Raw genomic sequence first — 27,856 nt, 5'->3', positions numbered from 1 at the left:
AGTTTCTGGGTGGGCCTGCATACCCCTTTGTCTTAGGTGTGGGCTTGTGATTAACTTATTTTAAGTGAAATGTGGTGGCTAAGCTTGGTGTGTGTGGGGGGGGTACATACAAAATAATTATTTTTACTGTTTATCTTCTTCTCCTCGTTGCTAAGCATTAATGCAAAAGGCACGTGTGTTTCAGCATGGGGAAATCTCAACTCCGGGTACGAAAAAGCTAACTCTTGTGCCGCCACTCTGTGTGTCCATCAGAGTTCATCTTCTCCAGAAGGTACTAAAGGAATAAGACTAGCCAGTAATGGAGGAATAAAGGTTATGCTCAGCCTAAAATTAATTAGGTGCATGGGAGGTGGAGGGGGGTTTTGCTTGCTAAGATATTCACAGCATATGTGGATGCTAACAAGCAACTGACATCTTCAGCACGGCAGTTGTTGGTCAAGCAAAGGGCAATGTGCATCAGTGCTGCCACCTGCCAGGGCTCATCACAGCATTATGCTTTCCCCTCCTGCATTTCAGTCTCTTTCCCCCCTCCACTGTCTGGCTTTGCCACCAGTTTCTGTACCATGGTGAACAGTTAGCAGCTGGGGGCCTTGCAGCCTCAGTGTTCCATCTTTCCCTCTTGCTGTAACTGTCTGCACACGGGATATGGAATAGCAGGGTACTGGATTGATTAGAGGGTGAGAGGCCAGACAGCCACGGAGTGCCCCTTCTCACTGTCCAAATCTGTTTCAAGAGTGATCTTACATGTAATCAGACCCCCCAGGCAAAGTATCTCTAGAGCATCTTCTCCTCCTCTCCTGGCTCCTCTTACCTTCTCCTCATTGTGCTCAGAAGAGCCTGCAGCTAAGGTGCCCAGCAGGAAACATAGCACCCCAAGCTGACCAGCCTGAAACAGCCCTGGTCATAACAAATGGAGCCCTAGGAGGCAGCCTGTGGCCCCATCTACAATTAAAACGTACACCAGCGTGGCTGTGTCACTCAGGGGTGTGAAAAAACCCACAGCCTCTAGTGGCAGAGTGACGCCAACAACCCCCCCAGTGTAGACGCAGCTTGGTTAATGTTCAGGGAGTTCCTCTTCCGGCAGAGCTCCTTCTGTGGCCGTACGCTGCAACTAGACCGGGAGGGAGCTACGTTGGCACAGACTTGGTAGTGCAGAAAAAGTCTATGTTGCTTATTTCTAAAGTTGGCTTAGCACTTACAGGACAGCCTTTCTGAACCTCAGACACATGCTCTGCCCGCACAGAACACGTGTCGGATAGCCCAGGGGTTTGTCAGCACAAGCTCAAAGCTGGCAGGGCCGTACATTTTAGAGTCTTATGATAAAGGGACCTTGTAGTTCTTCAAAGCCAGTCTCTCCGGCTATGTTCTTGGTATCAAAGGAAATTGAGTGCCTGCGGAGGCTGGCCCATGCTGGAATGGGAAATCCAGATTTGGATAAATCTAGGTAAAGTGACAGCTGTAGCCTGATACTGTATCCATTCTTTGCAAAGGACTCCTCCGGTGGGCAGTGGGAGTGTTGCAGAAAAAAAGACCCTGACGCTGCTAGTCTAGCTCTGAGTAAAACAATTAACACACCTCTTCCTCTGGTCTTAGCACTGCAGCATGTGAGGCAGCTGGTGGTTGTGTGCTGGCAGGTGAGACTAGGGAAGAGAGTATTTACCATCTTCTGTCCCACCTTGAAACCCCCATCCTTGCCCCAAGACATTACTATGTTACTACGCTTCAGCTGCCCCTCCACATGCTCCTGGCGCTTGTAGGACACTAATTGATAGGAACCGAATGTTCTCTTTGGAAGTTCACTGTATCAGTGTTAATCTTCTATGTGGACTAATTTTATTAAACTTCCCAAAAGAGCAAATTGTAAATTCATTAGTGCCCATCTTGGACCGCACCCTCTGTCACTCCGGGTAAAAAAGATTAGAAGTCATCGGGGCCCTGCGATAATTAAAAAGAAGATGCTCAAACATAATTCTTAATTAAACTGTAATGAGATAAGAACTTGTGTAGTCTGCTTTTAGTCTGTCGGGGAGATGCAGAGGTTCCCACTGTAATTATGTGATTTATGATCTTCCACAGAAGGATGTAATTAGTTCCCTCTCCCCTCTTTTTAAATTGAAACATTATTTAGATAAAAAATAGTGCAGCAATTTAAGTCTGTTTTTCCTGGTGGAACAGTAATTTATTTATTTCTACTTTTTTTAAGACAACACGACTGCCATGTGGCCGAAAGCTGATATTCCAAAATGTTTATCAGGCACGCTACACCCAGGGTAACTGACCGAGGACAGATCTGTGGAGCACACAAGGCAGCCGTGATTGTAAGGCGAATAGAACTCCATTTGGAAAGAGTGCAGCAGGCAGACACAGAGATAGCTAAGGTCTGTAGATGGGTAAAGAGAGTCAGAGGTGCATAAACTGTGGGTGATAACTGAAAGAGACAGAGAGTTTGTGTGTGTGCGAGAGAACAGGGGAGGAGGGGTGAGATCTTTAGCACCGAGGAATTGACAGAATATTGTATCTGTTAAGAAGATGGAGTTTTAACACTCTCAAGTGAGACCCGTGAAATGATGCAATGCCCCCTTAATTTGCTATGATACCGTATGTGGCTCAGTAAATAGTTATCTAACGCTGTAAAGAGAAGCAGGTTTTGGACTTGCCTGTTGCTGTCTCAGTATCTTCAGTAAGGCTGTGGCTAAAATTACAAATATTCAGCCACTTTTTCTGGAAGCCTCTAGTTTTTGGAGACTCCCAATTTCAGATCCACCGGGCTGATTTTTGAAGCTGCTGGGCAACCAGAGCTGCTGTTGGACTTCAGTCAGATTTATGGGCGAAAATCAGGCCAAAGGCATCTAAACGTCGGGCACCCAAAACCGGTGTCCATTAGAGCAGCCTTCAAGAGTGAGACCCGGAGACAAAGAGAAGTGGGATTGCAAAGAGCACAGGGAGCGGCGTGTGGTATGGGAGGCAGTGAGGGGTGTTCATCAGGAAGTATAACAACACTACCTAGCTCTTAGTAGTGCTTTTCATCAGTAACTCTCAAAGTGCTTTATCCTCGCGGCACCCCTGTGAACGCCTTCTCCCTATTGTACAGATGGGAACCGAGGCACAGAGAGAGTAAGTGACTTGCCCAAAGCCACCAGGCAGTCTGTGGCAGAGGAAGGGATTGAACCGAGGGCTCCAGCCACTAAACTAGTTTCCTAGACGCTGGACTATCCCTTTGTTTCTCTAATTATTGTTCTCGTGTGTTGGGATTACCTCTTTGTAACCACGTCAGCGCCAAAAACTCTCGGTCTCTTTATCAAGCCCATTTACTGGAAATATATATGACCATCCTGCCCATTATCAGATGGCTGTGACCACAAAAAGTACTGTCATGGTCACTCAGACAGCGAGCTAAGTGCCTGACAGGAATTCTCCCTGCTGCTTTTTAAAAAATGAGACTTTCTTTTCATTTAAAACTTGTGATAAATTAATTTAATATTAGTTAAAGGTGCTGGATTGACTGCCCCAGAGATGAAGGTCACAGAGCAGGTATGTCATAAACAGTTAGTTAAGGGTTAAGGTTTTGTACCCCCTGCTTCCTCCCCCCTCCCTTTTCCTAGGAGAGATACCGGGATCCAACTACAGAGGGATGCCTCCTCCTCTTTCCCTGAGAATCCACCCAAGGAAAGATCAACCAAGTTCTTAACAGAAAAGATTTATTAAAGAATAAAAAGAAAGTAACTTTCTCTGTAACCAAGATGGAACAATACACAGGGTTTAAATTTATCAATCTCTGGAGAGAATTCCCCCTCCTTTCTTTCTCAGTAAAAGCAATAACAGTACAGAATTAAAGAAATTCTATAGCAAAACACAGAATTGCAAATACAGAAATAAAAGTATAAGAATACTAGTTCCTTGCTAATACTCAATAGCTTGAATAGAAGAATTTATTGCAGAAACCTGGGAGGACTTGATTAAGATGTCTGGACTCCCTCAACTCCCAAGAGAGAGACTCTAAAAAAACAAAGAACAGGAAAAAAAAACTTCCCTCCACAGGGATTTGAAATTATCTTGTCCCTGATTGGTCCTCTGGTCAGGTGTCCACAGGTACTGCTTGTTAACCCTTTACAGGTCGAAAACAAAACCTTAACCCTTAACTAACTGTTTATGACAAGGTACAACAGAGGTGATGCAAAACTCCTGCCATTGTGCTTTAATCCTGATGGGATTTATCCAGTTCTGGAGCCAGATAGGTCTCCAAGACCTATTTAGTCCTTGATGTCTCTGCCGAGACATCTAACAAGGAAGCCAATAGGGGACATGGTTCTTGTGGAGCAGACCTTCCTCTGCTAAGAATTGGAGCTGATTTCTCACAGCCCCTTGAACATCTACCAAATGGTAACAACTTTCAGTCACTATTACTGGATTCAGACTGGTGACCCAAGATCCATATCCCATTACTACTCCCTTCCTGTGCTTTCCTGCCCACCCCCTTCCAAATTAAAATTGCTGGGATGTTCTTCACATATTGACTCAGAGAGAGACAAGGTGGGTGAGGCAGTATCTTTGATTGGACCAACTTCTGTTGGTGAGACAAGCTTTCGAGCGACACAGCTTTTCTTCAGGTCCGTATCACTTGAAAGCTTGTCTCACCAACAGAAGTTGGCCCAATAAAAGATATTACCTCACCTACCTTGTCTCTCCAAAATCCTGGACTGACCTGGCTACAAGAACGCTGCATATTAACTCAGAGTCAAAGCTTAATAAAGAAAAAGTTAATGTAGAGAAGAGCACAGAATTTGAAGAGAGATTTTTATATTGGTCCAACGAATGAATGAGAATAACCAGTGAATAACCAGCGTTTGTTTGCTGAGAGATGGCTGACTGGTTTATTATTATTTAATATTTGTATTGCAGTAGCTACAAGAGATCAGCTAGGCTGGAGCTCCGTTGCAATAGCATTGTCCAAACATATAATAAATGATAGTCCCTGCTGCCAAAGAACTTCCCAGGCACTGGGCTAGCACTCAAAAGATTCAAGTTCAATTCCTGGCTCTGCCACAGACTTTCTGCGTGATCTTGGGCAAGTCACTGAATCCAAATGTGCCTCAGTTTCCCATCTGTAAAATGGGGATACTGATACTTCCTTTCTCTCATCCCACGCCTGTCTTGTTTATTCTGTTTGTCAGCTGTTTGGGGAAGGGATTTTCTCTTGCTGTGTGTTTTGTGCAGCAGTTTTCTGTTGGAAAATGCTGGTTCTAGGAAATGCGAACATTTGGGGAGAATGTATAGACTTCATCTAAATTTTCATGGGAAATGACTGAAATGGCCCATTTTGATAAGGTAGAAGAATTTTATTTAACTTTATAATTTTTATAGATAATATATGGTTTTATTAGTAAAAGTTTTCAGCTTATTAAAACAAAACATTTTCTGAATAATTCAAACAATTCTGCAATTTCAACTTTTCATCCTGATTCAGGACAAAACCACATTTAAAAATCTTGGAGTGTCCTGCTGGACAGAAATTCAGAATTTTGATCAGCCCCTACCCCAGCCCAAAGATGCCCCGATCTTGGTTGGGGCCTTTCAGAGTTACCATAATACAAATTAATAATAACAATAGTATTAATAGATTGTTTAAAATTTGTGTCTATTTGCCTAATCATTTGTGAAGAAACAGAAAAGTCCATCCCTGTGTGCAATTAATCATCCAGGATATGCTGCCTATTTACCTTAACTGTAGTTATTAAAAATATATACATAACAGTGAATATTAAGCTGCATTCTGCTGTTCCTAAAAGCATGCCAATGTGGTGTTCATAGCTCCTTGGTTTCAGTGTCTGTTTGTCTAGCAAGAGAACAGAGCTTTAAAATCATTGTTCAGTAACTCTAGTCCTTTTGGTCCTCAGTTCAGCTGATCCCATTTCACTGGAGAATAGTCTGTATATACCAACAAAAGACATTTTTTCTGCTTCACTTGTAGAGGGGAAAAAAAAAAGTCTCTCATTTTAAGATCAGATTGTTCCTGCAGGGACCAATCTGTATGGAAAACAGTGGGAAATGGATGAAGTCTGACCTGTAGAATAAATGGGAAAATATCAGATGTGTACAGTTTCCAAACCTTGCTGCCTCCCAATAGAAATGTTAAACTGCCCTTACTGAAGTGAAAAAATAAGACCAAATCTTTGCAGGTGTTATGTAGATATTCTGCATGGCTTCTGCACAGAATGGAGCAATACTTTAAAAATCATAAGAGGAGCAGCCATATTCTGTCTGGGTGCTTTGAATGAAAGCAGATTTTTGTTACTCCAGCTGGTTTGAGTTTTATTTTGTAGATCCAAACGTGGAATTTGCCATAGTGGATCAAATCACTAGTCCACATGGTCCAGCATCCCCTGCTTCCATGCGGACAGTGGCCAGTATCACCTACCTCATAATGTACTTGGCTAATCATATCATGCGCTCAGGGAGGATTCCTGCCTTGCATACTCATAATAGATATCTGATTTACAATCACCCTGAGGCATGGATTTGGTCACCAGCCCTTTTCTTAGCTGGGCTACAAATGTAGCTTTCAACTAATGGGCAAATCTAGTGACTTGTTTTTAACACTGAGTGAAATCTACTGCTAAAAAGCTACTTTAGCAGAACTAGATGGTCTTCGTCCTCTTCACAGAGAGCAGGGGCAGAACAGGAAATTTAGGCCATCCCTCCTTCCTGCCTACCTTTTATTAGACACGAGTCATCCTCTCATTCCCTCCTGTATTTCATTTGCTCCGCTCCTGGGACAACTTTCCTGACAATGTGCTCCTCTCCACTGCCAGCCAGGAGCAGCGCAAGAAAACCCCCACTGCACAGACAGCTATTTCTATAGCTATTGTTCGTCGCTCTCATCTCAGTGTTGTCTTTTGTGGATGATTTCTCTCCAAATCAGAAGGCGAGGAAAGGGTTAACAGCCAGATTTGACAGTTGCATGCTGGGAGCTGTGGTCCTAAGGCAGCAAGAATCATTATGGGAGTGGTGGTTCATGTTAACTCTGCCTCCTGGGGTAATGGCTGCAGCAGCAGTTTGTTCTCCCTGGGAAGGTTTGTTTTTGCAGAAGAAGCTTTAGGGTGGTTCCGACTGATGATCAGGAACTGGGCTTGAGGCGTGGAGCAGTTGAAAAGCGGAGGAAACGCCTAGGCCATGTGCAGAACCTGCTCCTGTGGTTTGTGTCAGCTCCTTGCTGCTGTTTGGTTACCTTGCCACTCCTTGGGCTTTGTGCTCAATTTGCAGAGCGAGCATAAGGGGGGCCACGTCTTGTTAGCCATCTAGATTTGTCACCCCCAGGTGGGAAGCCTTTTAGTGCAGAGTGCGCTGCTGCCTTTGAAAGACCCTGGTAGCAGCTCACTGTAGCCCTCAGTCCTTGCTCTGTGTGTCCTGGGCACGTGGGGAGCCGAGAATAGCGTCTGCTGCTATTCACAGGTGCGGAGTGTTCAAAGACAGGTACAGTACAGAAAATGTGCAAAAATTCTCTTCTGAGGCCTTAACGTCACCCCACAGAGTTAGGCCAGGTTCACTACGCAGAAATGAGTCAGTGACATGTTGTTATTGTTGCTTGGAAGTAACAGGACAGCAGCGTTGAGTAGATTTTAACTCTCTATTACCCTGCTTGGATTTCTTGTTCTCTCTCTCTCTCTCTCTCTCTTCCCTGCATCATTCCCACGGCTGTTTTAGTTGGTCTGCTGTTCAATACTTTCACCAGAAAGTGCTTCCCCGAGAGACAGAGTCAATTGATGCAACCCCATGGAAAAGGCTGGGGCACTGGGACATCTGTCTCCCTTATTCTCACTCAGTGGCTCTGCCTAGGGGCAGAATAAACCTGGATGGAGTAGATTAGCCTAATATATGTCACAAAGCATGGTGGCAATGCTGTTGCTTTTAATCGGACATTGTATCAACTTCATCCCTTGGCAGCATAGTCCAGGGGCCGGGTCCTTTCCTGTTTGTCTGGCCTAAATTTTTCCTTCCATAGCTTTTGGCTGCTGCTGTTTGTACTACCATCCTGATGCCAATGGGAATTAACCTCCTTTCCTTCCTAGGTATCATAGAATGTCAGGGTTGGAAGGGACCTCAGGAGGTATCTAGTCCAACCCCCTGCTCAAAGCAGGACTAATCCCCAGACAGATTTTTGCCCCAGATCCCTAAATGGATTGAGCTCACAATCCTGGGTTTAGCAGGCCAGTGCTCAAACTACTGAGCTATCCCTCCCTCACCTCATCTTTCTATAGGTTTGAACCCCAGAATGCAAGACGGCTCATGGAAATTGTAATGGGCTTTTCAACATTATTGCAAAATCACTGGTTGGTGTTTTGGTTTTGTAGTTGATGTTTGCAGAGTTCCTCTGTCTCTAAGATCTTTCTTCAATTTCAACCTCCCACCCTGCTGCCTGCCGCCCCCCTCCCCAAGCCTCCCCACTGCCCCATAATGTTTACAGGGACCCGAGGTGCTGAGCATTTTTTTTTGCAATTGTATTTGTAACTTTCCTGATTCAGCGAGATGCTTTACACCTTGACTGGCATCTACAGACCAATCTGTATGAATGGTTTGTTCCCCTGAAGCAAAGGTAAGGGTAAGGAATGGTGTCCCTAGCCTCTGTTTGTCAGAGGGTAGGGATGGATGGCAGGAGAGAGATCACTTGATTGTTACCTGTTCAGTTCACTCCCTCTGGGGCACCTGGCATTGGCCACTGTCGGTAGCCAGGATACTGGGCTAGATGGACCATTGGTCTGACCCAGTATGGCCGTTCTTATGTAAATGCTTTGCTAATTTTATCTTATTTCAATGTGCCTTTTTTTTAATAGTTAAGTGCGGTTCGAGAAACAGACGTTAGCAGATTGCGTAGTAGACTGATTTTTCACACTCTGTTCCTTTCCCACTTTGTTTTGGGAGAAGACATGTATAGATCCCTACACTGTGTTCTGTTATGTTAGGTAAATGTAGCAGTGGGAAATGGTACTTTTAAAATGATTTTATGGATTAACAAACCAAATGGGCCATGAAATCATTTTAAATGTACCATTTCCCACTGCTACATTTACCAAACGTGACAGAACACGGTGTAGGGATCTGTACATGTCCTCTCTCAAAACGAAATGGGAAAGGAACCCGAAATGGAAGCTTCCAAAAACCACTAGTTTAAAGACAAATTTTCTTGCTCAAAACCATTTCAACTGTTAAAAATGGCTGAATTAAAAAAAAAAACCCAAACAGCAAACATACTTTTCCACCATGTACGCTGTGCCGGTCTCTTGTGTCTCAGGACTTGGCCAGTGAAAACGAAATAGTTCTGCTTTGGTTTCTTGTTTTTGAAGCCAGTATGAATAAGGGGAACAGCTGAATCCAAACAGAGAGCTTTGTAATGAAATTATAAACAGACCAATATGAAATCAGTCCAGTTCATATTACTGCAGCATTCGTAAACTGCAGCATTCGTAAACTTCCTTTCCCAGCCCCTCTACATGAGCGCAAACGTCCTGCTTTTTCCAGGACTGTCCCGTTTTTAAATCCTCTCTCCTGGAAATGTAAAGCCTTAAAGCAGGACACTGCAGTGTCACATTCATGTTCTCCAGCTCCCCTCTGCTGCTGCTGTAAGCAACGGGAATCCATTCTCTCCAGCACCCACCGCCTGGGAGGGTAATCGCAGCCGAGCTCCCAGACACAGGCTGATGGTGGCTCTGGCACAGGGCCTGGCAGATGGCACTGGCATCACCTTACCTGGCAGGACGGGGGATACAGCCAGTGGCGGCTGCAGCGGCAGCACTGGTACCACCCAGGCTGGCAGAAGCGGGGCCCAGCTGGCTCTCTTGACAGCCCTGGCACCACCACAAATGGGAGGAGTGTGGCTTGACTCAACCAGCTGGCAGCAGCACCAGCTCAGGAGATGAGGCGGAAGGGGAGAGTGCAAGGAACGGGATGGGAGAAGGAGAAAAGCACCATGTTCCCCACTGGTGAGGGGGTCGGAAGTTACTGCCCCCACAGGGACAGGAGTGACTCCTCTCACCCTCCCCTCGCAGGCCCCCAGGGGACAGGGGTCTCGGTTTGTGCCCACTCAGCTGATGACCTGTTCCTTCAGGTTGTACATAACGATCTTGTCCACTTTGGTAGATGGTTTTCACTTTACAGAAGCACGTTTTTTTGTTTCCCTAAGCTAGCTGCAGGTGCGTCAGTCTTCTAGGGCAGAAAGCCGTGCGGTGGTGCTTTTGTTTCCTCTCCACCCCCCGCAAGCATTTTCTGACAGAAATGTGGAGGTAGCTGTTTTGTCTTCAGCGACATTGATACATGGGTTATTTGGGTCTCACAATGGGCTGAAGACGGCCTGAGACCTCTTGTGAGGGGCTTAGTCCAAAAAGCTCTGAATGGAAGTTCAGAGGTCGCCTGAGGACCTTACGGTTGTTTTGTCCCTGAATAAGAAAATGTGTGTTTCCATATACATAATGATAATGCTTGGAGTTAGTCTCTCCTCCCCTCTGTGCCCAAACCACTGAACATCTTTTGATGTATTTCTCCTCGTTTGCCCCCGACATCTTCCTGCCCAAGGCTACTGATTACGGGGGAGCAGCCGCACCTTCTGCAGTGTGTTATCCCCGCTGGAGCGGGAGGAGAGGCATTCCCACCCTCCCCTCCCTAGTGTCTGTCTGTCTCTCTTTCAAGGCTCATGCTTTGCATGTGACTGTGGCCCTTGAAAAGGCAGTGTCACTACAGTGAACGCTCCTGCTCCTAGTGCAAGCGAAAGTGGGGGATTGTGTCCTCAGTTTAGGTCTCCATGTGGTGCTGTCAGTTACCCTATTGGTACACTGCCTAGCTTTCCCCACCAGGGGGATGGGATGAAGCCTGCCCTGGTTGTGAAATGTTTTACCAAGTTTGTTGTGTTGGCCTTAGTAGGAATGACATCATCTTCACATGCAGCCAGGCAGCTGTCTGTGTGTGAAAACGTTCAGAAATTAATTACATAAAAGGGATTTTTGATCATTTGGGTATGTTGTAGTTTTCCTGAAAGAGGATTTATTGTTCTGAGTAAACCCAGGATAGATACAGCCCTTGTGTAGCCTGTTAATCTAAGATGGCCATCTGCATGTATAGGAGTGTATGTTCATGTATGGTATGTATACACTCTGCATACACGGATGGATGGATATTACAGTTTTCTACTCAAATATCTGTGTCTTTAATAACTACGAAGAAATTCTGAGTGTTTGTCTTTCCAGAGATAGTGATTAGATAGCAACATAAGGATTTAATCTCTGTACAAACTGTAAAGAGATCTATGGTATGGCTGGCTGGATAAATAGATTAGAAAAATAGGCAGATTAAAAATGGATTGGAATGAAGAGATTAGATAGATGGCTAGAGCACTATTAATAAATGGAGAGATATAGCTGTTGGTCAAGCCTCCAGCCCTTTGCTAGCTTTGAAAGGATCTAATGATTTATTATTACTGTGGACGGTTCGCATAAGCTAAAGATCAAGACCAGTGTGTGTATTGGAGTGATATTCAAAACATTCACCCCGTTCCTAGAAGTAGATGCAGCTTGTTGTTTGGAACTAGTTTATAAGGTGCTTGGGGCAGCACGCTTAGGACATGTAAACACGTCCACGTGTGCATGAGCAGCAAAAGCTTCTCTCCATTAGCCCCTGCCACTTCTTGAGTCTGTCTCTTTATTCTGTATCTTTGGGACCCTGTCCATCCAAATAGGGCCTATCGTCGTTTTACTTCCCGGCACAAAGCGGTGCTGAAGAACAGCAAAGACAGACCTGACGTGCCCTATCACAGGTCCGTTGTCCCCCCTGCCCTCCGTCCGGATACATGCGTAGCACCTTTCCTAGCGCCATATTGAAATCATCTCTTCTACAGCACTAGTTCTTACTAGAAATGAAAGGTGGGCCCAAACCAGAATTCGGGATTCAAACGGGGGCTTGGATTGACGATGTCTGCTGTGTCTAGTCCCCTGGATCTCCGTGCCGAGCCAGGGGTGTGTGAAATGCGGGTCAGTAGCTAAAGTTCCCTGTAGCGGGGTGGACACTGGCTCCTGCCCTGAGGGGTTTAAAAGCAGCCCTAAAAGCCTGGGCTGATTGGGGGAAGCAGGCTCAGCTGTGGCCATGCTCCAATCAGGCCCAGCTGGCCCCTATAAGAGGCTGGGAGCCAGAAGCCCAAAAAGTCTCCCTCTGCCTGTAGAGGGAGAAGGGCCTGGCTGCAGGGAGCTGGACACAGGGTACCTGAGTGGAGCAGGGCTGGGGAAAGGCAGAGGAGCTGGGGAGCTCCAGTCTGGAAAGCCCCAGGCTGCGGCCTAGCACTGGGCTAACAGGTACTGGGGGTTGCAGAGGGCAGCCCAGGGGTAGGCCAAGGCAGCAGGTCCAAACCCTCCCTGCCAGTGATGAGTGGCTGATACTGCAGCCTGCCCCAGGGCGCGGGGCTAGACCATGACTGGCAGTAGCCTTATACTGAGGCGAGGTGGGGATAGAGGGTGGGGGTTCCCCGGGGAGGGGAGACCCAGAGAGAAAGGAGTTACTGCCAGGGGGCAGCACCTCAGGTAAAAGGCACCGGGTCCAGGGAGGGGCATGGGGGCCAGAGGACAGGTGGATCATCGGCCTGCAGAGGGCGCTCCGGAGCTGGAACTGAGCTAATTCCCAGGAGTCACCAGCAGGAGGCGCCGCAGGGGTGAGTCCGCTCGGCTACATTCCCGCAGGGTTTGGTGTCCGCAAATTCAGGGACTGGATTCAACCCGTTGTAGAGCTAGGTTCAGATCTGGATTTGGGATTTTGCTTCAGGCCCATCTCTATTAGAAATGTGCTAACGGTTTCCTGGGCCAAGTGCAGGTGCTGCCAGATGGTTCCAAGAGGCTGGTCAGGTTGCCCACGTCGGCTCAGCAGCTGAGATTCTAATAGCTTTTCCAATGAAGTCAACAGTTGGTATCGACTATGAACGTTGGTAGCAGTGAAGCGGCTAGGAAAGGCGTCGATGCCCCTGCTAGGGCAGACGCGCACGGCTTCTGGGTTGCTCTGTGCTTTATCGGATGAGTGACAAGTAATGGCAAGGATCCTGAAGGCAGCTAGAGTCCTGGCTTCTAAGTTTGCCTTGGAGCAGTTGAAGGTCCTATACTAGGGGTTCTCAACGTGTGGGTCAGGACCCACTTTGGGGTCCCAACCCTGTTTTAAAGGGGTCGCCAAGGCTGGCGCTAGACTTGTTGGGGCCCAAGGGCTTCAGCCCTGGGCAAAGGGACTAAGGTTACATGCCCCCTTCCCAGGGCAGCAGGGCTCGGGCGGGCTCGGGCTTTGGTCCCCCTCCTGGGGTCATGTAGTAATTTTTGTTGTCAGAAGAAGGTTATGGTACGATGAAATCTCAGAACCGCTGTCCTGTCCTGTGTAAGGAAGAGCGAGTGGTTGGATCAGGGGACTGGCAAATCTGAACTAGAGCTGGTTGGGTTTTTTATTAGACAATTTTTCATTGAAAAAAATGCCAATTTGTTGAAACGAAATCTCTTTGTGGGAAAGGGTCGGTTTAGAGGATTTTCTCGGCTTGAAAAAAAGTTGAAGAAAAGATTTTGAAGTTGTGGAAACATTTAGTTTTGGCATCTCTTGACATGAAAATTTTCTGGTTTGAAATGACTTTTTTTTTTTTAAAGAAATTTAAGCAGATTAGAGTGTAAAAAATAAAAATAAAAAATGGTTGAAGCCAAAAAGAAACATTTGGATTGACCCAAACTGAAATTTGTTTTGAATTTTTGTTTTGTGAAAATTTGAGATTTTTGACTTTTTTCTTTTTTGTCCTCATTCAGGACAGGAAAAAATGATCTCTCAAAAAATTTGCGGGATGAGGAAACTGGTTCCTGCCCTGCTCCAATCTGGACTTGTGGGTTCTTATTCCCCAGCTGTGCTACTGACAGCCACATATCACTAGTGGCCTCCTTTTCACACTTGCCCTGCAGCTGGGCTGTGAGGTCGCACCAGTGACGGTGGTTCTCAGCGGTTAGGGTTGTTCCATCATGCTCCTACGTTTGGTTGTGCTCCGGGGGAAGGAGATATGACACAGAGTCCATAGCGTACCTGCAGATGTAGAACTGCAGAAATTCTAGGCCTACAGTTAGAAACACTGTTCAGGTTGCATTTTATGACTCTCCAGGAAGAGTCTGCAGCTAGTTCTGGCGACCTCATTAGTGAATGTAGAACAGTCTCGCCTGGTCCTCTCCCCAGGGCATGGGCTAGATGAGTTAAGAAAACAAACTTCGCTGACTCAAATGTATTTACTTTTTCTGTTTCAGTTCTACACCTATTTGATTACTGATTCGGGGATAGCAGCCATTACTGAATTCGTTTAGGAAAAAGATAATTATTTGCCCTACTCTGCCTACTTTTCTCACTATAATTAAAGAACACGAACACACAGGGTTTCTAATGGCAAAGTGCTTCCCCTGGCCTGGAAACTGGCTTCCCACATGTTGTAGCTCAGTAAACCGAGAGGTTTTTCTTCTAGGGATACACTAAGGTCCCTTTGTACTGCCATGGTGTGTAAAGGGGTCTTTGTGTATATGAGAATCAGGTCCCTTGTGTGTTTTGTCCATATTGGTTGCCTCTGTCCCCCTACAAGCCTCCTGTGCATCCTAAGAAAACATCTTCTCTCTCAGGGTGTCTTTCCCATGTTCCAAACTAGCCTGCCAGCTATTGCTTCATTTTAGGAGGACGCAGAAGTTCACACAGCTGCAGCAGGTCAGCTGAGTGCATTCAGGTGCGTCTCATTAACTGACCCAGCGGTGTAGCCTGAGCAGATATTCCCATTATCAGCGTCTGGACGAGGACTGGAGACTAGGGTAGGTCAATGCTTGTGACACCATCTACTTGGCGTACTCTTCCCAGTGGATTAACTGATGTTTGCTCAAGTCAAAAAAGAAGGTGGATCATCGATGTCAAGGGATTTTAATTGGGAGTAAGAGTCTCTCTCCAATGGGTGACCCGTAACTGGGTGGCAGCATCTTTTGGGTGTGCAACTGAAAGATGGCTGTTGGCGGGAAGTCCGTGCATGAGGGTGCATTCAGTCAGCAGGTGAGAGAATGCTGTAATGTTAAACTTAGATCTCCAGGTGGCAGTGTCTATGAGCTGTTCTCAAGCGCTGGTGATGCTTCACCAGCTACAGTCGAGTTAAGGAAGAAGAATTCGGAATTAACCTTTGGAAGCAACATAAATAGACCATTATGTTTAAAAGGAGAAGAGACAGGCAATAGAGATGGTTTAGAGACTCATTTATTAAACTAGGGAGAGACTCTCTCCCGGATTTGCATATAAATGATTGCATAATAGTTGCTGCAGGAAAATGTTTTAAAGTCCACTGGCTGCTGAGCAGAACAAGATCGGGTGTGGTTTGGAAAACAAGTCCCAGTAGCTGTTGGAATAATCGTAGCTTCTCAAAGGTGAGAAGTGTGATTTCCATGCCAATGCCCTTAATATATAGAGAGACCTGGGGTTTTATATAGCAACGTCTTTCGGATGTGTGGGTTGGAGGCTCTGCCCATATTAACTGGAGTGACGTGGGGTGAATCCTTCAGGGTTAGGGACTGAAATATGTTATGGCCTCTTCTTCAAGAAATAAATTTGCAGCTTAGCCTGTTCGGCTGGAGGGGTTTTGGTTTCCACCCCGGTCACATCCCCATCCTCCTGCTTTTTCTTGTCTAGCTAGTTTGCCTTTAATAAGGTCCTGCCACCAAGAGCCCCCCATAAAGCCAGTATATTTAATAACCCTTCTCCTGGCATAAGGAATTATGCCAGTGTAGATCCCTAGCCTCTGTCTTGAGACGCTGCTTTTGGGTACAAATACTGCCTGCAATTATTTACTCCTTTCACATACGTGCTAATATAGCTAATCAACTCACTGTCAAAGCTGACATTAAAAAGCGATGCAAAACCCTCTTCCTGTGGATCAATAGTAAGTGGCCAGCCAAAACCTCCCTGAGTACCTTGCTGAAAGCTGATTTTAATGGCCCTAAAACTAGGATTTTGTTAATAAAAATAAGAATGTGAGCTAACAAGGTACCGAGTTTCAGGCTACTGCAGTCTGACAGTAAATCCTGAAAACCTGGGTTTGTAGTGAAGATTCAAACTCCACCTCGATCATTCCAGCAACAAGTACCCCTGTAATACCATAGATAGTGCATTATGCACATCTCGTATCCTAGAATAACTTATGCTCAATCAAACCTGAAGCACGTCAGTCTATTGTATTCAGAGTCAATGCATTAGAATGTAATTTCACCAGCTCATGAACCCAAGTAAAATGTTACATCAGCTAGGCTATTAAAGGCAGATTTTTGCATGTATTCATTTAGTCTCTGCTTCCCAGAGGTCCAGAGCAGCCTGGGCTCAACAGAGAGAGTGTAAAATCTATGCTGGTTATCGTGCATCATAAATGAATCCATGGAAAGATTTGCAGTGTGCATCAATACAAGTTATGCCCAGTGAAGTCAAGTTTTCCAGACAGGAGATTTTTCGAGGGCTGAGAGAATGTCTTGGAGGGTCCTCCATTACCCCTGTTTGCCCCCTAAGAATTGGCATTTGGCATCTTCTCTTCATGTTTTGCCCTCCTTTGTTTTTGCAGCCCTGAATGGGATCCTGAATATGTTTCTAAAATAGGGAAGGCCTAGGTCAGCTCTGAAGGATCACAGCTGTCTTCCACCTGTCCCAGAAATGGTACGGAGCTTTGTGATTTCTCCCAGTCCTTCTGGGGAGGGAAGAAATGCTGATCTATATCGTTTGGGTTTCCAGTCGTGGAGCCAAGTGATCAGTCATGCTATTAGTTTAATTGCAAAGAGATGGCAGAGAGAGACAACCAGGGACCACCTGCTACATCTGAGGATCGGAGAGAATCTCTCTCATCTGCTTTCAAATCTCAGTTCCTTTTTCCTCTTCATTTTGTTTAAGTGGCGAAGGGATTTGCATAGATTCCACACTAGAACACCAGTGCCTGCTCGGCCATTCTCACTATTGATAATCCTCTGGGTCAGAACAGCCTCCTTTACACCTTTCTTCTTCCCACTTACGCTTAGTTCTCCTGGTATGTGGGTTACACTGAAGACAGGAATTTGGGTTGACATCTCTACCATTGGAGAACTTACACCCTTCACTTAGATTGCCTCTCCACTGGCCTTTTCTAAAAGTTCCACGGCCCCATTGGTTGGCACGGACGAGTTTAGTGAAAGCAGGACTGCAAGATGGGAAAGGGGTAGTCCTGGTCAGAATTTTTCACTGAGCGAATAATTGATTTTTTGGTTCAGTGACTGAATGAAAAAAAGTCTTTTAAAAAAAAAGTTGGTTTGGGATGAATTAAATGGTTTGTTTGATCCCAAACTTTTTTGGACTATTGTTTTGTTATGTTTCCAGGTGTGTTTTACCCTTTAAAATATTTGTAAACAAATTAACTAAATTGCTAAACAAAACATTATTTTGAAATGGAAAGTTGAAACTTTTCATTTAGAAAATGTCTAAACTGTGTTGCGTTTTTAAAAAAAATTTCCTGCTAGATTTGTGAATAGTTTTGGTCACTCTGACAGTACATATTTCAGTAATTAAACTAATTGATTGAAAAATGTTGCCCAGCTGTCATCATAATGCTTTTGTTTGTTGTTACAATGCAGCGTTTGGAACAGAGATGAGTGTAGAAGTGCTGCTAGTGGGAATATCACCTCTGCTGTATTTTGTGTGTGTGTAATCAGTTTGTTACAAGACTTTTCTGCTTTCATGGGCTTTCATTTTACATTTGCTTTTCTAAATGGCTTCCTCTGCTAGCGATTGTTTTTTGGAAAGGTTTACGTATTTCCCAGCTGCTGTTCCAAGTCTTTGTAGCATTCACTTTACTGTAGTTCGCTTGGTACTTACTTATTCTGCGTTCAGTAGGAATTTTTACATCTCTCAACACAGGAGATGGTCATGTCATCTCTGAAAAGATGGAGCAGAAATAGGAGGCTGAAGACTGGTGATGAAAACGATTAGTGGCATGGAGAGACTTCAGTACCAGCAGAGAAAAAATGGGACTGTTTTAGTGCAGAGAGCAGAAGAATTGGTAGGCAATTGATGGAACGCAATGAACGGTGCAGAGAGAGAAAATTGGAGATTCCTTTTTGCCTTCTGATAATACAATAAAGGGACATTTGAAGTCAACAAATTGATAAAAAGAGACACTTTCCTTTTACACAATGCCGAGCATGTAGCCTTGAGTTCCAAAGATCAGTTATATTAGAGCCCAAGATCTCACTAGGAGTCAAAGGATTATGAGCCATATACATGTCTGAGGATATCGAGGTACAATAGATAGAATTCAAAATGGGGGAGATTTTCCTTATCTGTTCCCTGCCCCCCACCCCCACCCCCCTTTCAGATCCTCTGTGCCAGTTCAGAGGCTTATGGTAAATCTCCCGGCCAGCAGCTGGAGATGATACAGTGTCAGTCCCTGTAGAGGAGGAGTTTGTCAGCCTGATACTTGGAAAGCAGGTCTGTAATAACTTGCCATCTTTCCCCTTTAAACTTAAACTGAACCAATGTGCAGAATGAGACTAGTCTGAATGGGGAGGCGCGTCAAAGTAGGATTCTGGGCATCTCTTGGTGAGGCTAGCGTCCCACAATGGACTGCAGGATGCTCCTCCTCGCACTGCACCTGCCAAGGGCTGGACTTCCACATTGCTATGTTTGGAAAAGCTACTGCTCCCTCCTCCTGCTGGAGACGGGAACAACTCAGTGAGCCAGCAAATACATCCCTTCTAGCCAGAGGGGCTCTCACATCACTTCCCTGTCTGGCGGCAGGGACTATATCCAAGCACCTGGAATGGCACAGAGGATTGAAGAGAGAGACTCTTTCTTCAGGGATTATGCCCCAAATAGGGGGAGTTAGGAGGAAAATTCTCCCATGGTCAGGGGAAATTTGTCCATAATGAGGATGCTGGCAATTGTCTGTCTGTGAAGCATCTGCTACTGCCTCAACCCAATTATTAGAGTAGATGGACCACTGGTCTGTTTTGCTATGACAGCTGTTCTGCTCCCCATCAGAGCCCCCGTGAGCGCTACTGGCATTTAGTGCTGTTACAAGTTAATGACAGTCCCTCCCTCTCCTCCCTCCATGTCTGTTTTATTACAAGAAAAAAACCAGAGGCAAAGTACTGACTGGTGAGAAGTACCGGATGTTTGGCCTGGTCCTGGAGGGGTTGCACAGATAGGCTCAGTCCTAGCTCCTCTTTAGAAGTGCTTTGTCCTTTGACAACACTCTACCTGGCGCAGACAAAATGTTCAAGGTGTCCAAATTACAGGGCTCTTCTCTGGGGCCAGGAACTTGTCTATGAAAAGTAGGCAGCAGCTGTCATCTCCTTCTTCCTGTTCTCAGCCTCCTCTATCCCTGAGTCAGTATCCCCTCGTGGTTTTGCAGGTTATGTGCGTCTGGGATGCCTGTCTTTTCTCCGAGTGGAGTAGCTGTGCCAGGCTGCCATCCCTCTGGAACGTCCTCCTCTAGCTGAGTAAGTGCTCGAGAATCCACTGCTTTGCATTTGCTCTAGAAATTGTGCTCGCTAACGAGAGAACAAACCTCCATCTGCCCGTCTGGCCCGAGAGCAGATGATTGAAAGCTTCAAGTGGGTACAGGCGCTTTTGAATTCTAGCTGTTTCCCACGGGTGTTTTTAGTCCAGTCGTCCGAGTGCTTTGGTTCATCGTGTCTTCGTTTTCTCTACATCAGGGTTTTCTCGTGTCCATGTTTGGTACGTACTAGAGTATGGGTCAGATCCACAGTCCAGTTCCACTCCTCTCTGGTAGTGGCTGATTCCCAGTTCTGCAGAGAACGGGAACCCTCTCCCCACACCGTGCAAGTGGGGCCAGCTGTGCAGTGCCCTTTAATTCCTTGCTTCTTGGGGGGAGGGCTAGCTCAGTGGTTTGAGCATTGGCCTGCTAAACCCAGGGTTGTGAGTTCAATCCTTGAGGGGGCCACTTAGGGATCTGGGGCAAAATTTGGTCCTGCTAGTGAAGGCAGGGGGCTGGACTTGATGACCTTTCAAGGTCCCTTCCAGTTCTAGGAGATTGGTGTATCTCTTATTATTAGTAGTATTATTTATTCTTGCTGGACATGTTGTAAAAACCTGAGGGGATGATATTCAAAGGTGAAACACCGGTGTATTGACTCGAACTATTAACTTTCACTCCAGGAAGCGTAATTAAATCATCCCTGCATACTAGATCAAGGCTGTACAGGAGCAGACCGGGGGGCTCTGACTCTTGAGGGGGGGCCTGTAATGTAACACCGGCATCCTTTCTGTCACCCCATATTCATCGCCAGATCCATTTCAAGCCCTTTAAGGCCTGCTGTATCCTCCAGTGGGGCTGGCGTTCTTTTCAGAGCACTGCCCTCAGCTGCTTGGAGCTTTCTCAGCTCTCACGTGCCATGTCCTCTCTGTCTCCCCCAATCCTTGCGTTTCACTTGGGTTTACAGTGAAGCTGCTCTCTCTGTTGGTTAGATATTGTGCACTAGGCTTGATGGGTACAGGGTGCCAGCTGCCCATGAGTGTGGGACACTGGTGATCTTAGGCAGCCTCCCTCGGGTAAATGATGGGAGAGGGGACGCTTCCCTTCTGCCTTGGTGCGCTCCCTGGCCTACAAGTTTGTGGCAGGTGCCTCTTTGCGTTTCCGTTCTCGCGCTAGCAGATTTTCCCTCTAAGGCTCCATCAACACAGCAAACAACAAAAGGTGCAGCAGCAAGATCAACTGACTCGGGGCTAAAAATAGCAGCGGAGATGTTCAGGCTCCCAAGCGTAGGGAGGGTATCAGAGAACTGGGCTCCCACCCACGCTCGAACAGCTACACTGCTCGCGTTAGCCCTGCAAGCCTGAGACTTGCTGCCAGCGCTTTGTTTTGCTGTGTAGTGACACCTGCATTGTCTTTTTGAAAAGGAAGAAAGCAGAGTATTTTCTCCATCCTTGCTGAGGCTCTGGTCTTCCCAAAGCCAAGGAAACGCTTCTTTCCTACTGGCCCAACTTGACTGCAGGCCCTTAAAAAAGGGCAGAATAGCACAGGTGTGCTGGCAGCTGGAATAATGAGCAGCATATGCTAGTGGTTAAATTGTGGAGTCCAAGGCCTCTCTGAGCCAGGAAAAGCCTTGGCAGACAGTGGGAACTGGAGATGTTCCTTTAAGAACCATCTCCTTGACTAATGGTATACTGATCGGTCCGAGGCCTCATTCTCAAATCTAGCATCTAGTGTTAGTTGGCTGCACCCTTTCATGGTGCTCTCTGGAAAGCAGAGGCATTTGTGTGCTAGCACCAGGGTTCCAAGGTCCTCCAATTAGCAGCTGGAGTTCAGCAAAATATAAAGTAGCTGTGCGGGTTGGTTCTGTTCTGCATGCATCCCACCAGCCTAACAACAAACGGGGCTGCAGGCAGGCCTTTCAGACAATCTTCCTTTAATACAAAGTCAATATATCTACATACACAGTGGTCTGAAAACCACTTACTGATTCAGTTTGAAATAACAGTGTGAAAGCAACAGCACTTTGCTCTCATACAAAGAAAAACCTTATTTCCCCCCCACCCAAAAAAACCTCTCCCAGTAAGATTTTGCTGCAACATACTTAGAAATTTGGGAAACTTTCACACAAGTAGGAAGTAAAATCTCAAAGAAGCCTTTTTTCCCCCCTTTCAAGACAGGACATAGGTTGATTTGGGGGGGGTGGAGGGGGTAGCAGTTCGGCTGCATTTAGCTCATCCCAACAGTACCAGCTTGTGGCCATGTTTACCTGGCTAGAAAATAATTAAAAATAATAACCAAGGGAGAGTAGTTATTGGGGCAGCGGCTCTGCTTCATGGCACACTCTCTTCACTGCACTTTGGCCACACCCTTCCTTTTCATGTACAACTGCTGGACTATTCGACACATGGTCCCCTGCATGAAGAGTCCTGGGCTGTTATTACAATACCCGTTGATGTAATGTTTAAAAACCATCCGTGCGAGTCTGTGGGCACCTGCCCACCATGGCTCTGAAATTCCTCTCTCGCCACATAAGACACTGGTATTATTTGATCTCCCAATTCACCACTGGCCCTGGGAAGAGCAGGCAACATGGCCATAGGAGGAAGGGGAGTGAGTTTGTATTAACCACCACCTGTGCCCTTCCAGAGCCACTTGATATGTCTGGGATTTAAAATAAAGAGACATTTTGTTCTTACATGAGCAAGTTAAACCTTTTCAATGGTAGAAAAGCAATATGTAGAAGTAGCAATTTGCACTGCATTTTTATATCACAGCCATTACACGTAACATTTCTACAGTGAAAAAATAGACTGTCTTTGAACATAATATGAACAAATAAGCAAATTTTTCTTTTAAATTCATTGACTGATATTCTTTTTTTTTTTAAAAAAAGGAAAAAATACACTATTTTAAAAAAAGGTAATGTCACTTGTTACAGTTACATCGATACTTTAAAGAAAGCCACTCTCAGCATATGCCACTGACTGCATCTTGCTTGATCGTTCCAAATTATTATACAGCGAGGGCATGTTCATAGCTGTGCCTATGAACTCGGGGTGACAAGGACCCTCACAAGAGTGTCTCTGAGATCTGTTGTATTGGAGGTGGTGCGTTGGCAGCAATAGCTTATTGGGAATGAATCTCTTACAGAGGCTTCTTTAGAATCAACCTTGTAAGGGCTCCATTAAAAAATGCTTCCCCCCCCCAGCCCCTGGGGAAAAACGAACAGCTGTGTGCATAAGGGGGTGGTTTCATATGGAAAGAAGTTCTATTTCTGTACAGCTCAAACACGTCTCATTCAAAGCAGCGCCCGTGTGTGTGTCTGGATGAGCTGAACAGGGGAGAAGAGAACCAACAGTCGTTGTACCCAGCCAGGGAAGAGCCCATCTCTACCTGACCACACCTCAGCTCTGCCCATCAGGTCTGTGCCCCGGGTAGGGAACCCCTAGGGCACAGCCACTTTCTTCCTTTAAATAGCCTAAAAAAAATAAATGTGGGGATTAGGAGGAATGTTCCAAGTATTCAAAAGATGAGCTGTAAAACCTCTCGGGGAGGCAGAGGCATTGAGGGAATGGTGTTGGCAAGGGGCCGATAAGCCCCGACTCAGCCTGATGATGAGACTGAGGTTTATTAAGACTCCAGCTAGAAGTATTCCTGACCTTAATTTTGCCTAAGTATTGAGATTTTTTAAATTATATATATATTTTTACACAGCACCTTCAACTCTGCAAGTGACTTCCTTTAAAGACCGCCAACTAGATTAGTAAATAAACTGAACTCTGATGATGTAACCAAAGCTGGTTTCCTGCTCTTCTCCAGCCCTCTTCTCTCCCTTCAGCGGTAACGTTTCACACAGGGCGCGTTTAACTTTTGGATCAGTTTGAGGATGTCCGTACGCCCTCCACAGCAAACACCACGCGAGGTAACCAGAGCAGTTCACCACTTAAAATCATCCCTCAGCGCCCTGCCGAGCTGCCTCCTTATGTTCCGGGTTACAACATGGGAGTTCCTGAAGGGGCGTTCCTTTCAAATCCTTCCCCTGCTCCCCACTGCATGGTCCAAATGAAAAGGGACTTCTTCTGAGTCGGGTTTATAAGTCCGAGCACTCCTCCCGGGCCAGAAGAGGCCTTCCAGGGCTGAAGTGGTGGGCGGAGTCTGCAAGGCGGATGGCTTTTTAGGTTGCATAGTGATCGAAACTTCCCAGATACTCCAGAGCTGCCTGGTAACAGAACTGATATTCATCCTAGGCGAGGCCAAGAGAGACAATCAGCGTGTTAGTGGCTGTGGAACACCTACCCAGACATTCTAACGCACACGGTCATCGCTCGCCGCGTCAGCTTTTCTGCTGTTGGGCGGGGACCAGAACAGCCCCTGCAAGAACACTGGGTGTACTGGAAATGAAGAAACGTTCTCAGACAGCCCCAGATCCGAGCAAACACTCGTATGGATCATGGAGCTCCACAGGATGATAAATGCCCGTGTAAAACTGGGACAACCATGCCTGCCTTTCATAAAGCGCCTACATCCATGGTTAACTGACAGCCAGGCTGGGTCCTGGTCCCACAGGCAGGGTGAGGTCAGAATCTGCTACTGCAGTGGTTCTCAACTGGGGGGTACATCAACTCAGCTAGAGATTTGCTTAGTTTTACAACAGGCTACATAAAACGCACTAGCGAAGTCAGTACAAACTAACATTTCATACAGACCCTGACTTGTTTATACTCCTCTGTGCTGTACACTGAAATGTAAGTATCATATTCATATTCCACTTGATTTATTTTACAATTATATGGTGAAAATGAGCAATTTTTCAGTAAGTGTGCTGTGACACTCTTGTATTTTAAGTGAGGTGAAACTTGGGGTACGCAAGCCAGATCCGATTCCTGAAAGGGGGACAGTTGTCTGGAAGGGTTGAGAGCCACTGTGGTAATGGACCGAGCGTGGGGCTGGGAGTCTGGTACAGGCTCTCTTCAAGGGCAGCTGTTGTCTATGTGTATTTGCCACTATACGGAAGACTTCTGCTACACGACACAGTAGCTCAGCAATGCAGCCTAGGCCCTGATGCTCAAAGGCATTTAGGCTCCTAACTTCAATTGAAATAAATGGATATTAGGAGCCTCAATAGCTTTGAGGATCACGGCCCTTATTCTTAAGGAGTTTATGGAGTTAAAGTTTCCTATTAGCATGGTGGTTAGAAAGGCAAAAGCTCATTTGTCCTCCAGGTATATGAGAGAGGTTAATAGCACCAGAGGAAAGAGACAATTGAGTGTGTTCCTGCTCGCTATTCCATTCACAAACACCCCCTGTGCTAGTTAATTGTTAATGTTCTTTACCTCTGTCTGCACCATAGCTGGTCGTTGTGTTCGCAGCATCTTAACTGTCTGGAAAATATCTACAACACCCTCATAGCGCATTCTCTCCAGGACGATACTCAGGGTGATGAACACCCCAGTTCTGCCCACTCCGGCGCTACAGACGAGAGAGAACAACAAACACTGTGTTATACTCCTGTGTGTATTTTAGTAAGGAAGCACCAGGAAGTGTAGCAGTTGTAAAGGCTGAAGGCTTTATTTATGTTCTAATATTTCTTAAAGCAATAAATTGGCACCCCTGTCCAATGAACATAACAGTAGAGGCAGAAAGCCCCTGCCTATCAATCCTTGCCTGACCAGTGTCAGATTTCCTGGCCAATGTCCTCTACCAGGAATGGACGTACTAAAACCGCCAGAGTCACTGATCCACAAATGTCAAAAGCTCCAGCAGTAGATAAATATTCAATTTGGAAATTATTTTTATTGCAATTAGAAAATAACTTGAAAAAACCACCTCCACAATTTGGAAGCAACATTATCTGATTTAATGAAAGAAGTTCACATGGATTTGATGAGGTAATGCCCTCTATCTGCTTCAGCCAGTCAGGATGCAAGAATAGTTCTTGCTCCAGCGTAGCATCTGGCTTATCTGACTAAAAAACAACTACACAGCAATTTGCTGTGTTGGGTGAGTAAAATGAGGCCCTCCACTCAACATGATGGCATTTCTCTGTTTGTACGTAACACCATGACATTACTTCTCTTTTGGCTGGGAGACCAGAGCTGGGGATGGGGTGGAGGAGGAGAAGAGCGTGACCCACAAGGACCTTGTGGAGGGGAATGGAGGAATGCACGGCACCCCTGGTGTGTCCAATGAGCTTGGCTTACAGAAATTACAAAATACTAGGTCACCCACTCTGTTAAGGAATTTGCACTGAGGCAAAGATGGCTGCTCGTTTGCCTACCTGCAGTGGACAGAAATTGGCCCATCCTGACCGAACTGTTCCTTTGTCTTATGGACCTGTCCAATGAAATCGATAAAACCCTCTCCTGATTTTGGCACACCTTGTTCGGGCCAGTCAGTGAACTGGAACTGACGAACGGTTCGGGACTGACCATCCTGGGGAAGAGCAGCAGAAAAAAAACAAAAGTTGCAGTTAAAACGTGTGGTATATTCGTGCCATTAAAAATACCAATGCCAAAGCTCCCGGTAGTGAAGGAGGGGATGGAACGCTGAAGCACACTGCATGGGGGTCAGATATCGCCACAGCTATAGACCAAATTTACTCACCTGTGAATGAAGTCCCTGGAGTGGCGTCAGTACTGCTCCATGCCCCTGGGGTCTACCTGGGTGCTGCACCAGCGCCCAGAAAGCATCGACCATTCTGGGGGCTGACCACACTCGGGTGTCCACTGTGGACCCGTCTAGAAGAGGCTATTGCACCTCCAACTTGGGCAAGTAAGTGCCATGGTGTCAGAATTACAGTCTAGAGCAGGGGAGGGCTGGAGCCGTCCAGTCAGGGCTTTCAGTCCAGCCTGTGGGATTGCCAGCCCAGCGGGGCTAAGGCAGGCCCCCTAATTGCCCAGAGGGCTCCATGCATGGCCCTTGCCTCCAGGCACTGCCCTCCGTAGCTCTCAGTGGCTGGGAACCGGGAACCGCAGCCAATGGGAGCTTCGGGGATGGTACCCACAGTGCGCGGCGGAGCTGCCTGCCCCACCCAGGAGCCACTGCTGGACATGCTGGCCACTTCCAGGAGTGGTGTGGGGCCAGGGCACGCAGGGAGCCTTTGAAGGAGAAGGTGGTTTCTGGTTTCACTCTGTCTCATTCCAGGGAATTAAAAAGGAAGGCCGCCGAGCCACTCAAAGTTTTTCCAGTGGAAGGGTTTTCCATCAGGAAATGCTGATTTGACTAAACTGAAATGTTTTGTGGGAAAGTGTCTCTTTTTGTCAAGTGCTGACGAAGGATCGAAGTGGACTTTGCTTAGACTTTTATATTAAAACGTTATGAAGGGCTCAAAACGATTTGATCTGACCATTAAAAAGTGGGTTTAATGAGGAATGTGCAAATGGGTTTGTACCAGTTCAGGATGAAAGGAAATTTCAGAAATTTCCATGGAACGAAAATGCCGAGTTTCAACCAGCCTTAGAAGGCAGAGCAGGAAAGAAGCTCTCTCAAGACGGAGAAAGACGGAGGCTCAGTTCCTGTATGTGCCAGGAGCTAACAGGGCACGTGCTAGTGTAGAACTGCAATTGTAAAGCTGGTTCCACATACCCAGGAGCCTCCAGTAGCCGAACAAAGCAGCACAACCCCATTGTTCTACCGTAGGACACCTCCCGTGGGTCCTCCATTCATTTCAAGACCCGGCTCAAAATTCCCCTCCCTTCTTTTTAAATCCCAACACAGCCTCTCTGTCCCTTCATGCACCCTACCCGTCCTCTCTGCAACAGCATTCGTGTACCACACTCTGTCCTCAGCAGTTCCCCAGTTCTCTGTAAATGTTAACTGAAAGCATCTCATCTTAATGCCTGTCCTGTGGGATGCTGAGGGTGTTGCCTCTATAAAAGCCTGTTGGTGTTCAGTGTGTACGAAAGATACGACAGAGAGTACAGCTTTCGCTATCAGCAAGGTCAGCCAACCTTCTCATTCACTTGTCATTAATGAAACCAAATGGGCGGGGACTGCAGTACTTGGGGATGAAGCACCTTTCATGCGCCTGTCCAGAAGAGTCTAGTTCCTGATCATTCCCCACAGTGCCTCAGACAGACCAAAGACAGCAACATGTGCTCTGTGCATTTTGTCAAAACACCTCCCTGAACTCAGCAACTTCTATACAAATCTGCTGAAGTTGTTGCTCCAAAATCTCCCTAGAATTTAATAATCTTCGGAAAAGAATTCAAAGAAATTACCCAGTGTGAGCTAACAGCTTGAAGGAAATACCACTAGTTGGAACATGTTGGTGGAGTCAGGGGTTTAGAAGAAGCTTTGCAAACAGCTGCATAATAGGACCAATGTTGACCCCAAGAAGACAGGAGCTAGAGA

At 46.2% G+C, this 27,856-nt stretch overlaps 1 protein-coding gene and 2 long non-coding RNA genes across 10 annotated transcripts in view; 2 read left to right on the top strand and 1 right to left on the bottom strand.

The window, feature by feature from the left end:
• Positions 1-64: 64 nt before the first annotated feature.
• LOC123355779 lies at positions 65-18,355 on the top strand. Its single transcript, XR_006575197.1, has 4 exons — positions 65-271; positions 2,204-2,378; positions 14,697-14,828; positions 17,926-18,355. It is a non-coding gene; the product is annotated as an uncharacterized LOC123355779 (long non-coding RNA).
• A 497-nt stretch (positions 18,356-18,852) lies between these two features.
• Positions 18,853-24,321, top strand: LOC123355780. The gene is made up of 2 exons (XR_006575198.1): positions 18,853-19,508; positions 23,219-24,321. It is a non-coding gene; the product is annotated as an uncharacterized LOC123355780 (long non-coding RNA).
• Positions 21,667-27,856, bottom strand: part of PTPRS (protein tyrosine phosphatase receptor type S) — a 239,945-nt gene continuing 233,755 nt past the window's right edge. For all 8 annotated transcript variants that reach the window (XM_044998457.1, XM_044998461.1, XM_044998459.1 and 5 more), the window contains 3 exons: positions 25,782-25,936; positions 24,838-24,973; positions 21,667-23,747 (listed from right to left, as the gene is read on the bottom strand). In XM_044998457.1, the coding sequence (XP_044854392.1) occupies positions 23,679-23,747; positions 24,838-24,973; positions 25,782-25,936 (360 nt within the window). In that variant the 3' untranslated portion in view covers positions 21,667-23,678. The remainder of the gene's footprint in view (positions 23,748-24,837; positions 24,974-25,781; positions 25,937-27,856) is intronic.

The sequence above is a fragment of the Mauremys mutica genome, chromosome 24 (assembly GCF_020497125.1).
Source record: "Mauremys mutica isolate MM-2020 ecotype Southern chromosome 24, ASM2049712v1, whole genome shotgun sequence".
Lineage (NCBI taxonomy): Eukaryota > Metazoa > Chordata > Testudines > Geoemydidae > Mauremys > Mauremys mutica.
This window is presented reverse-complemented; position numbering and strand designations above follow the sequence as displayed.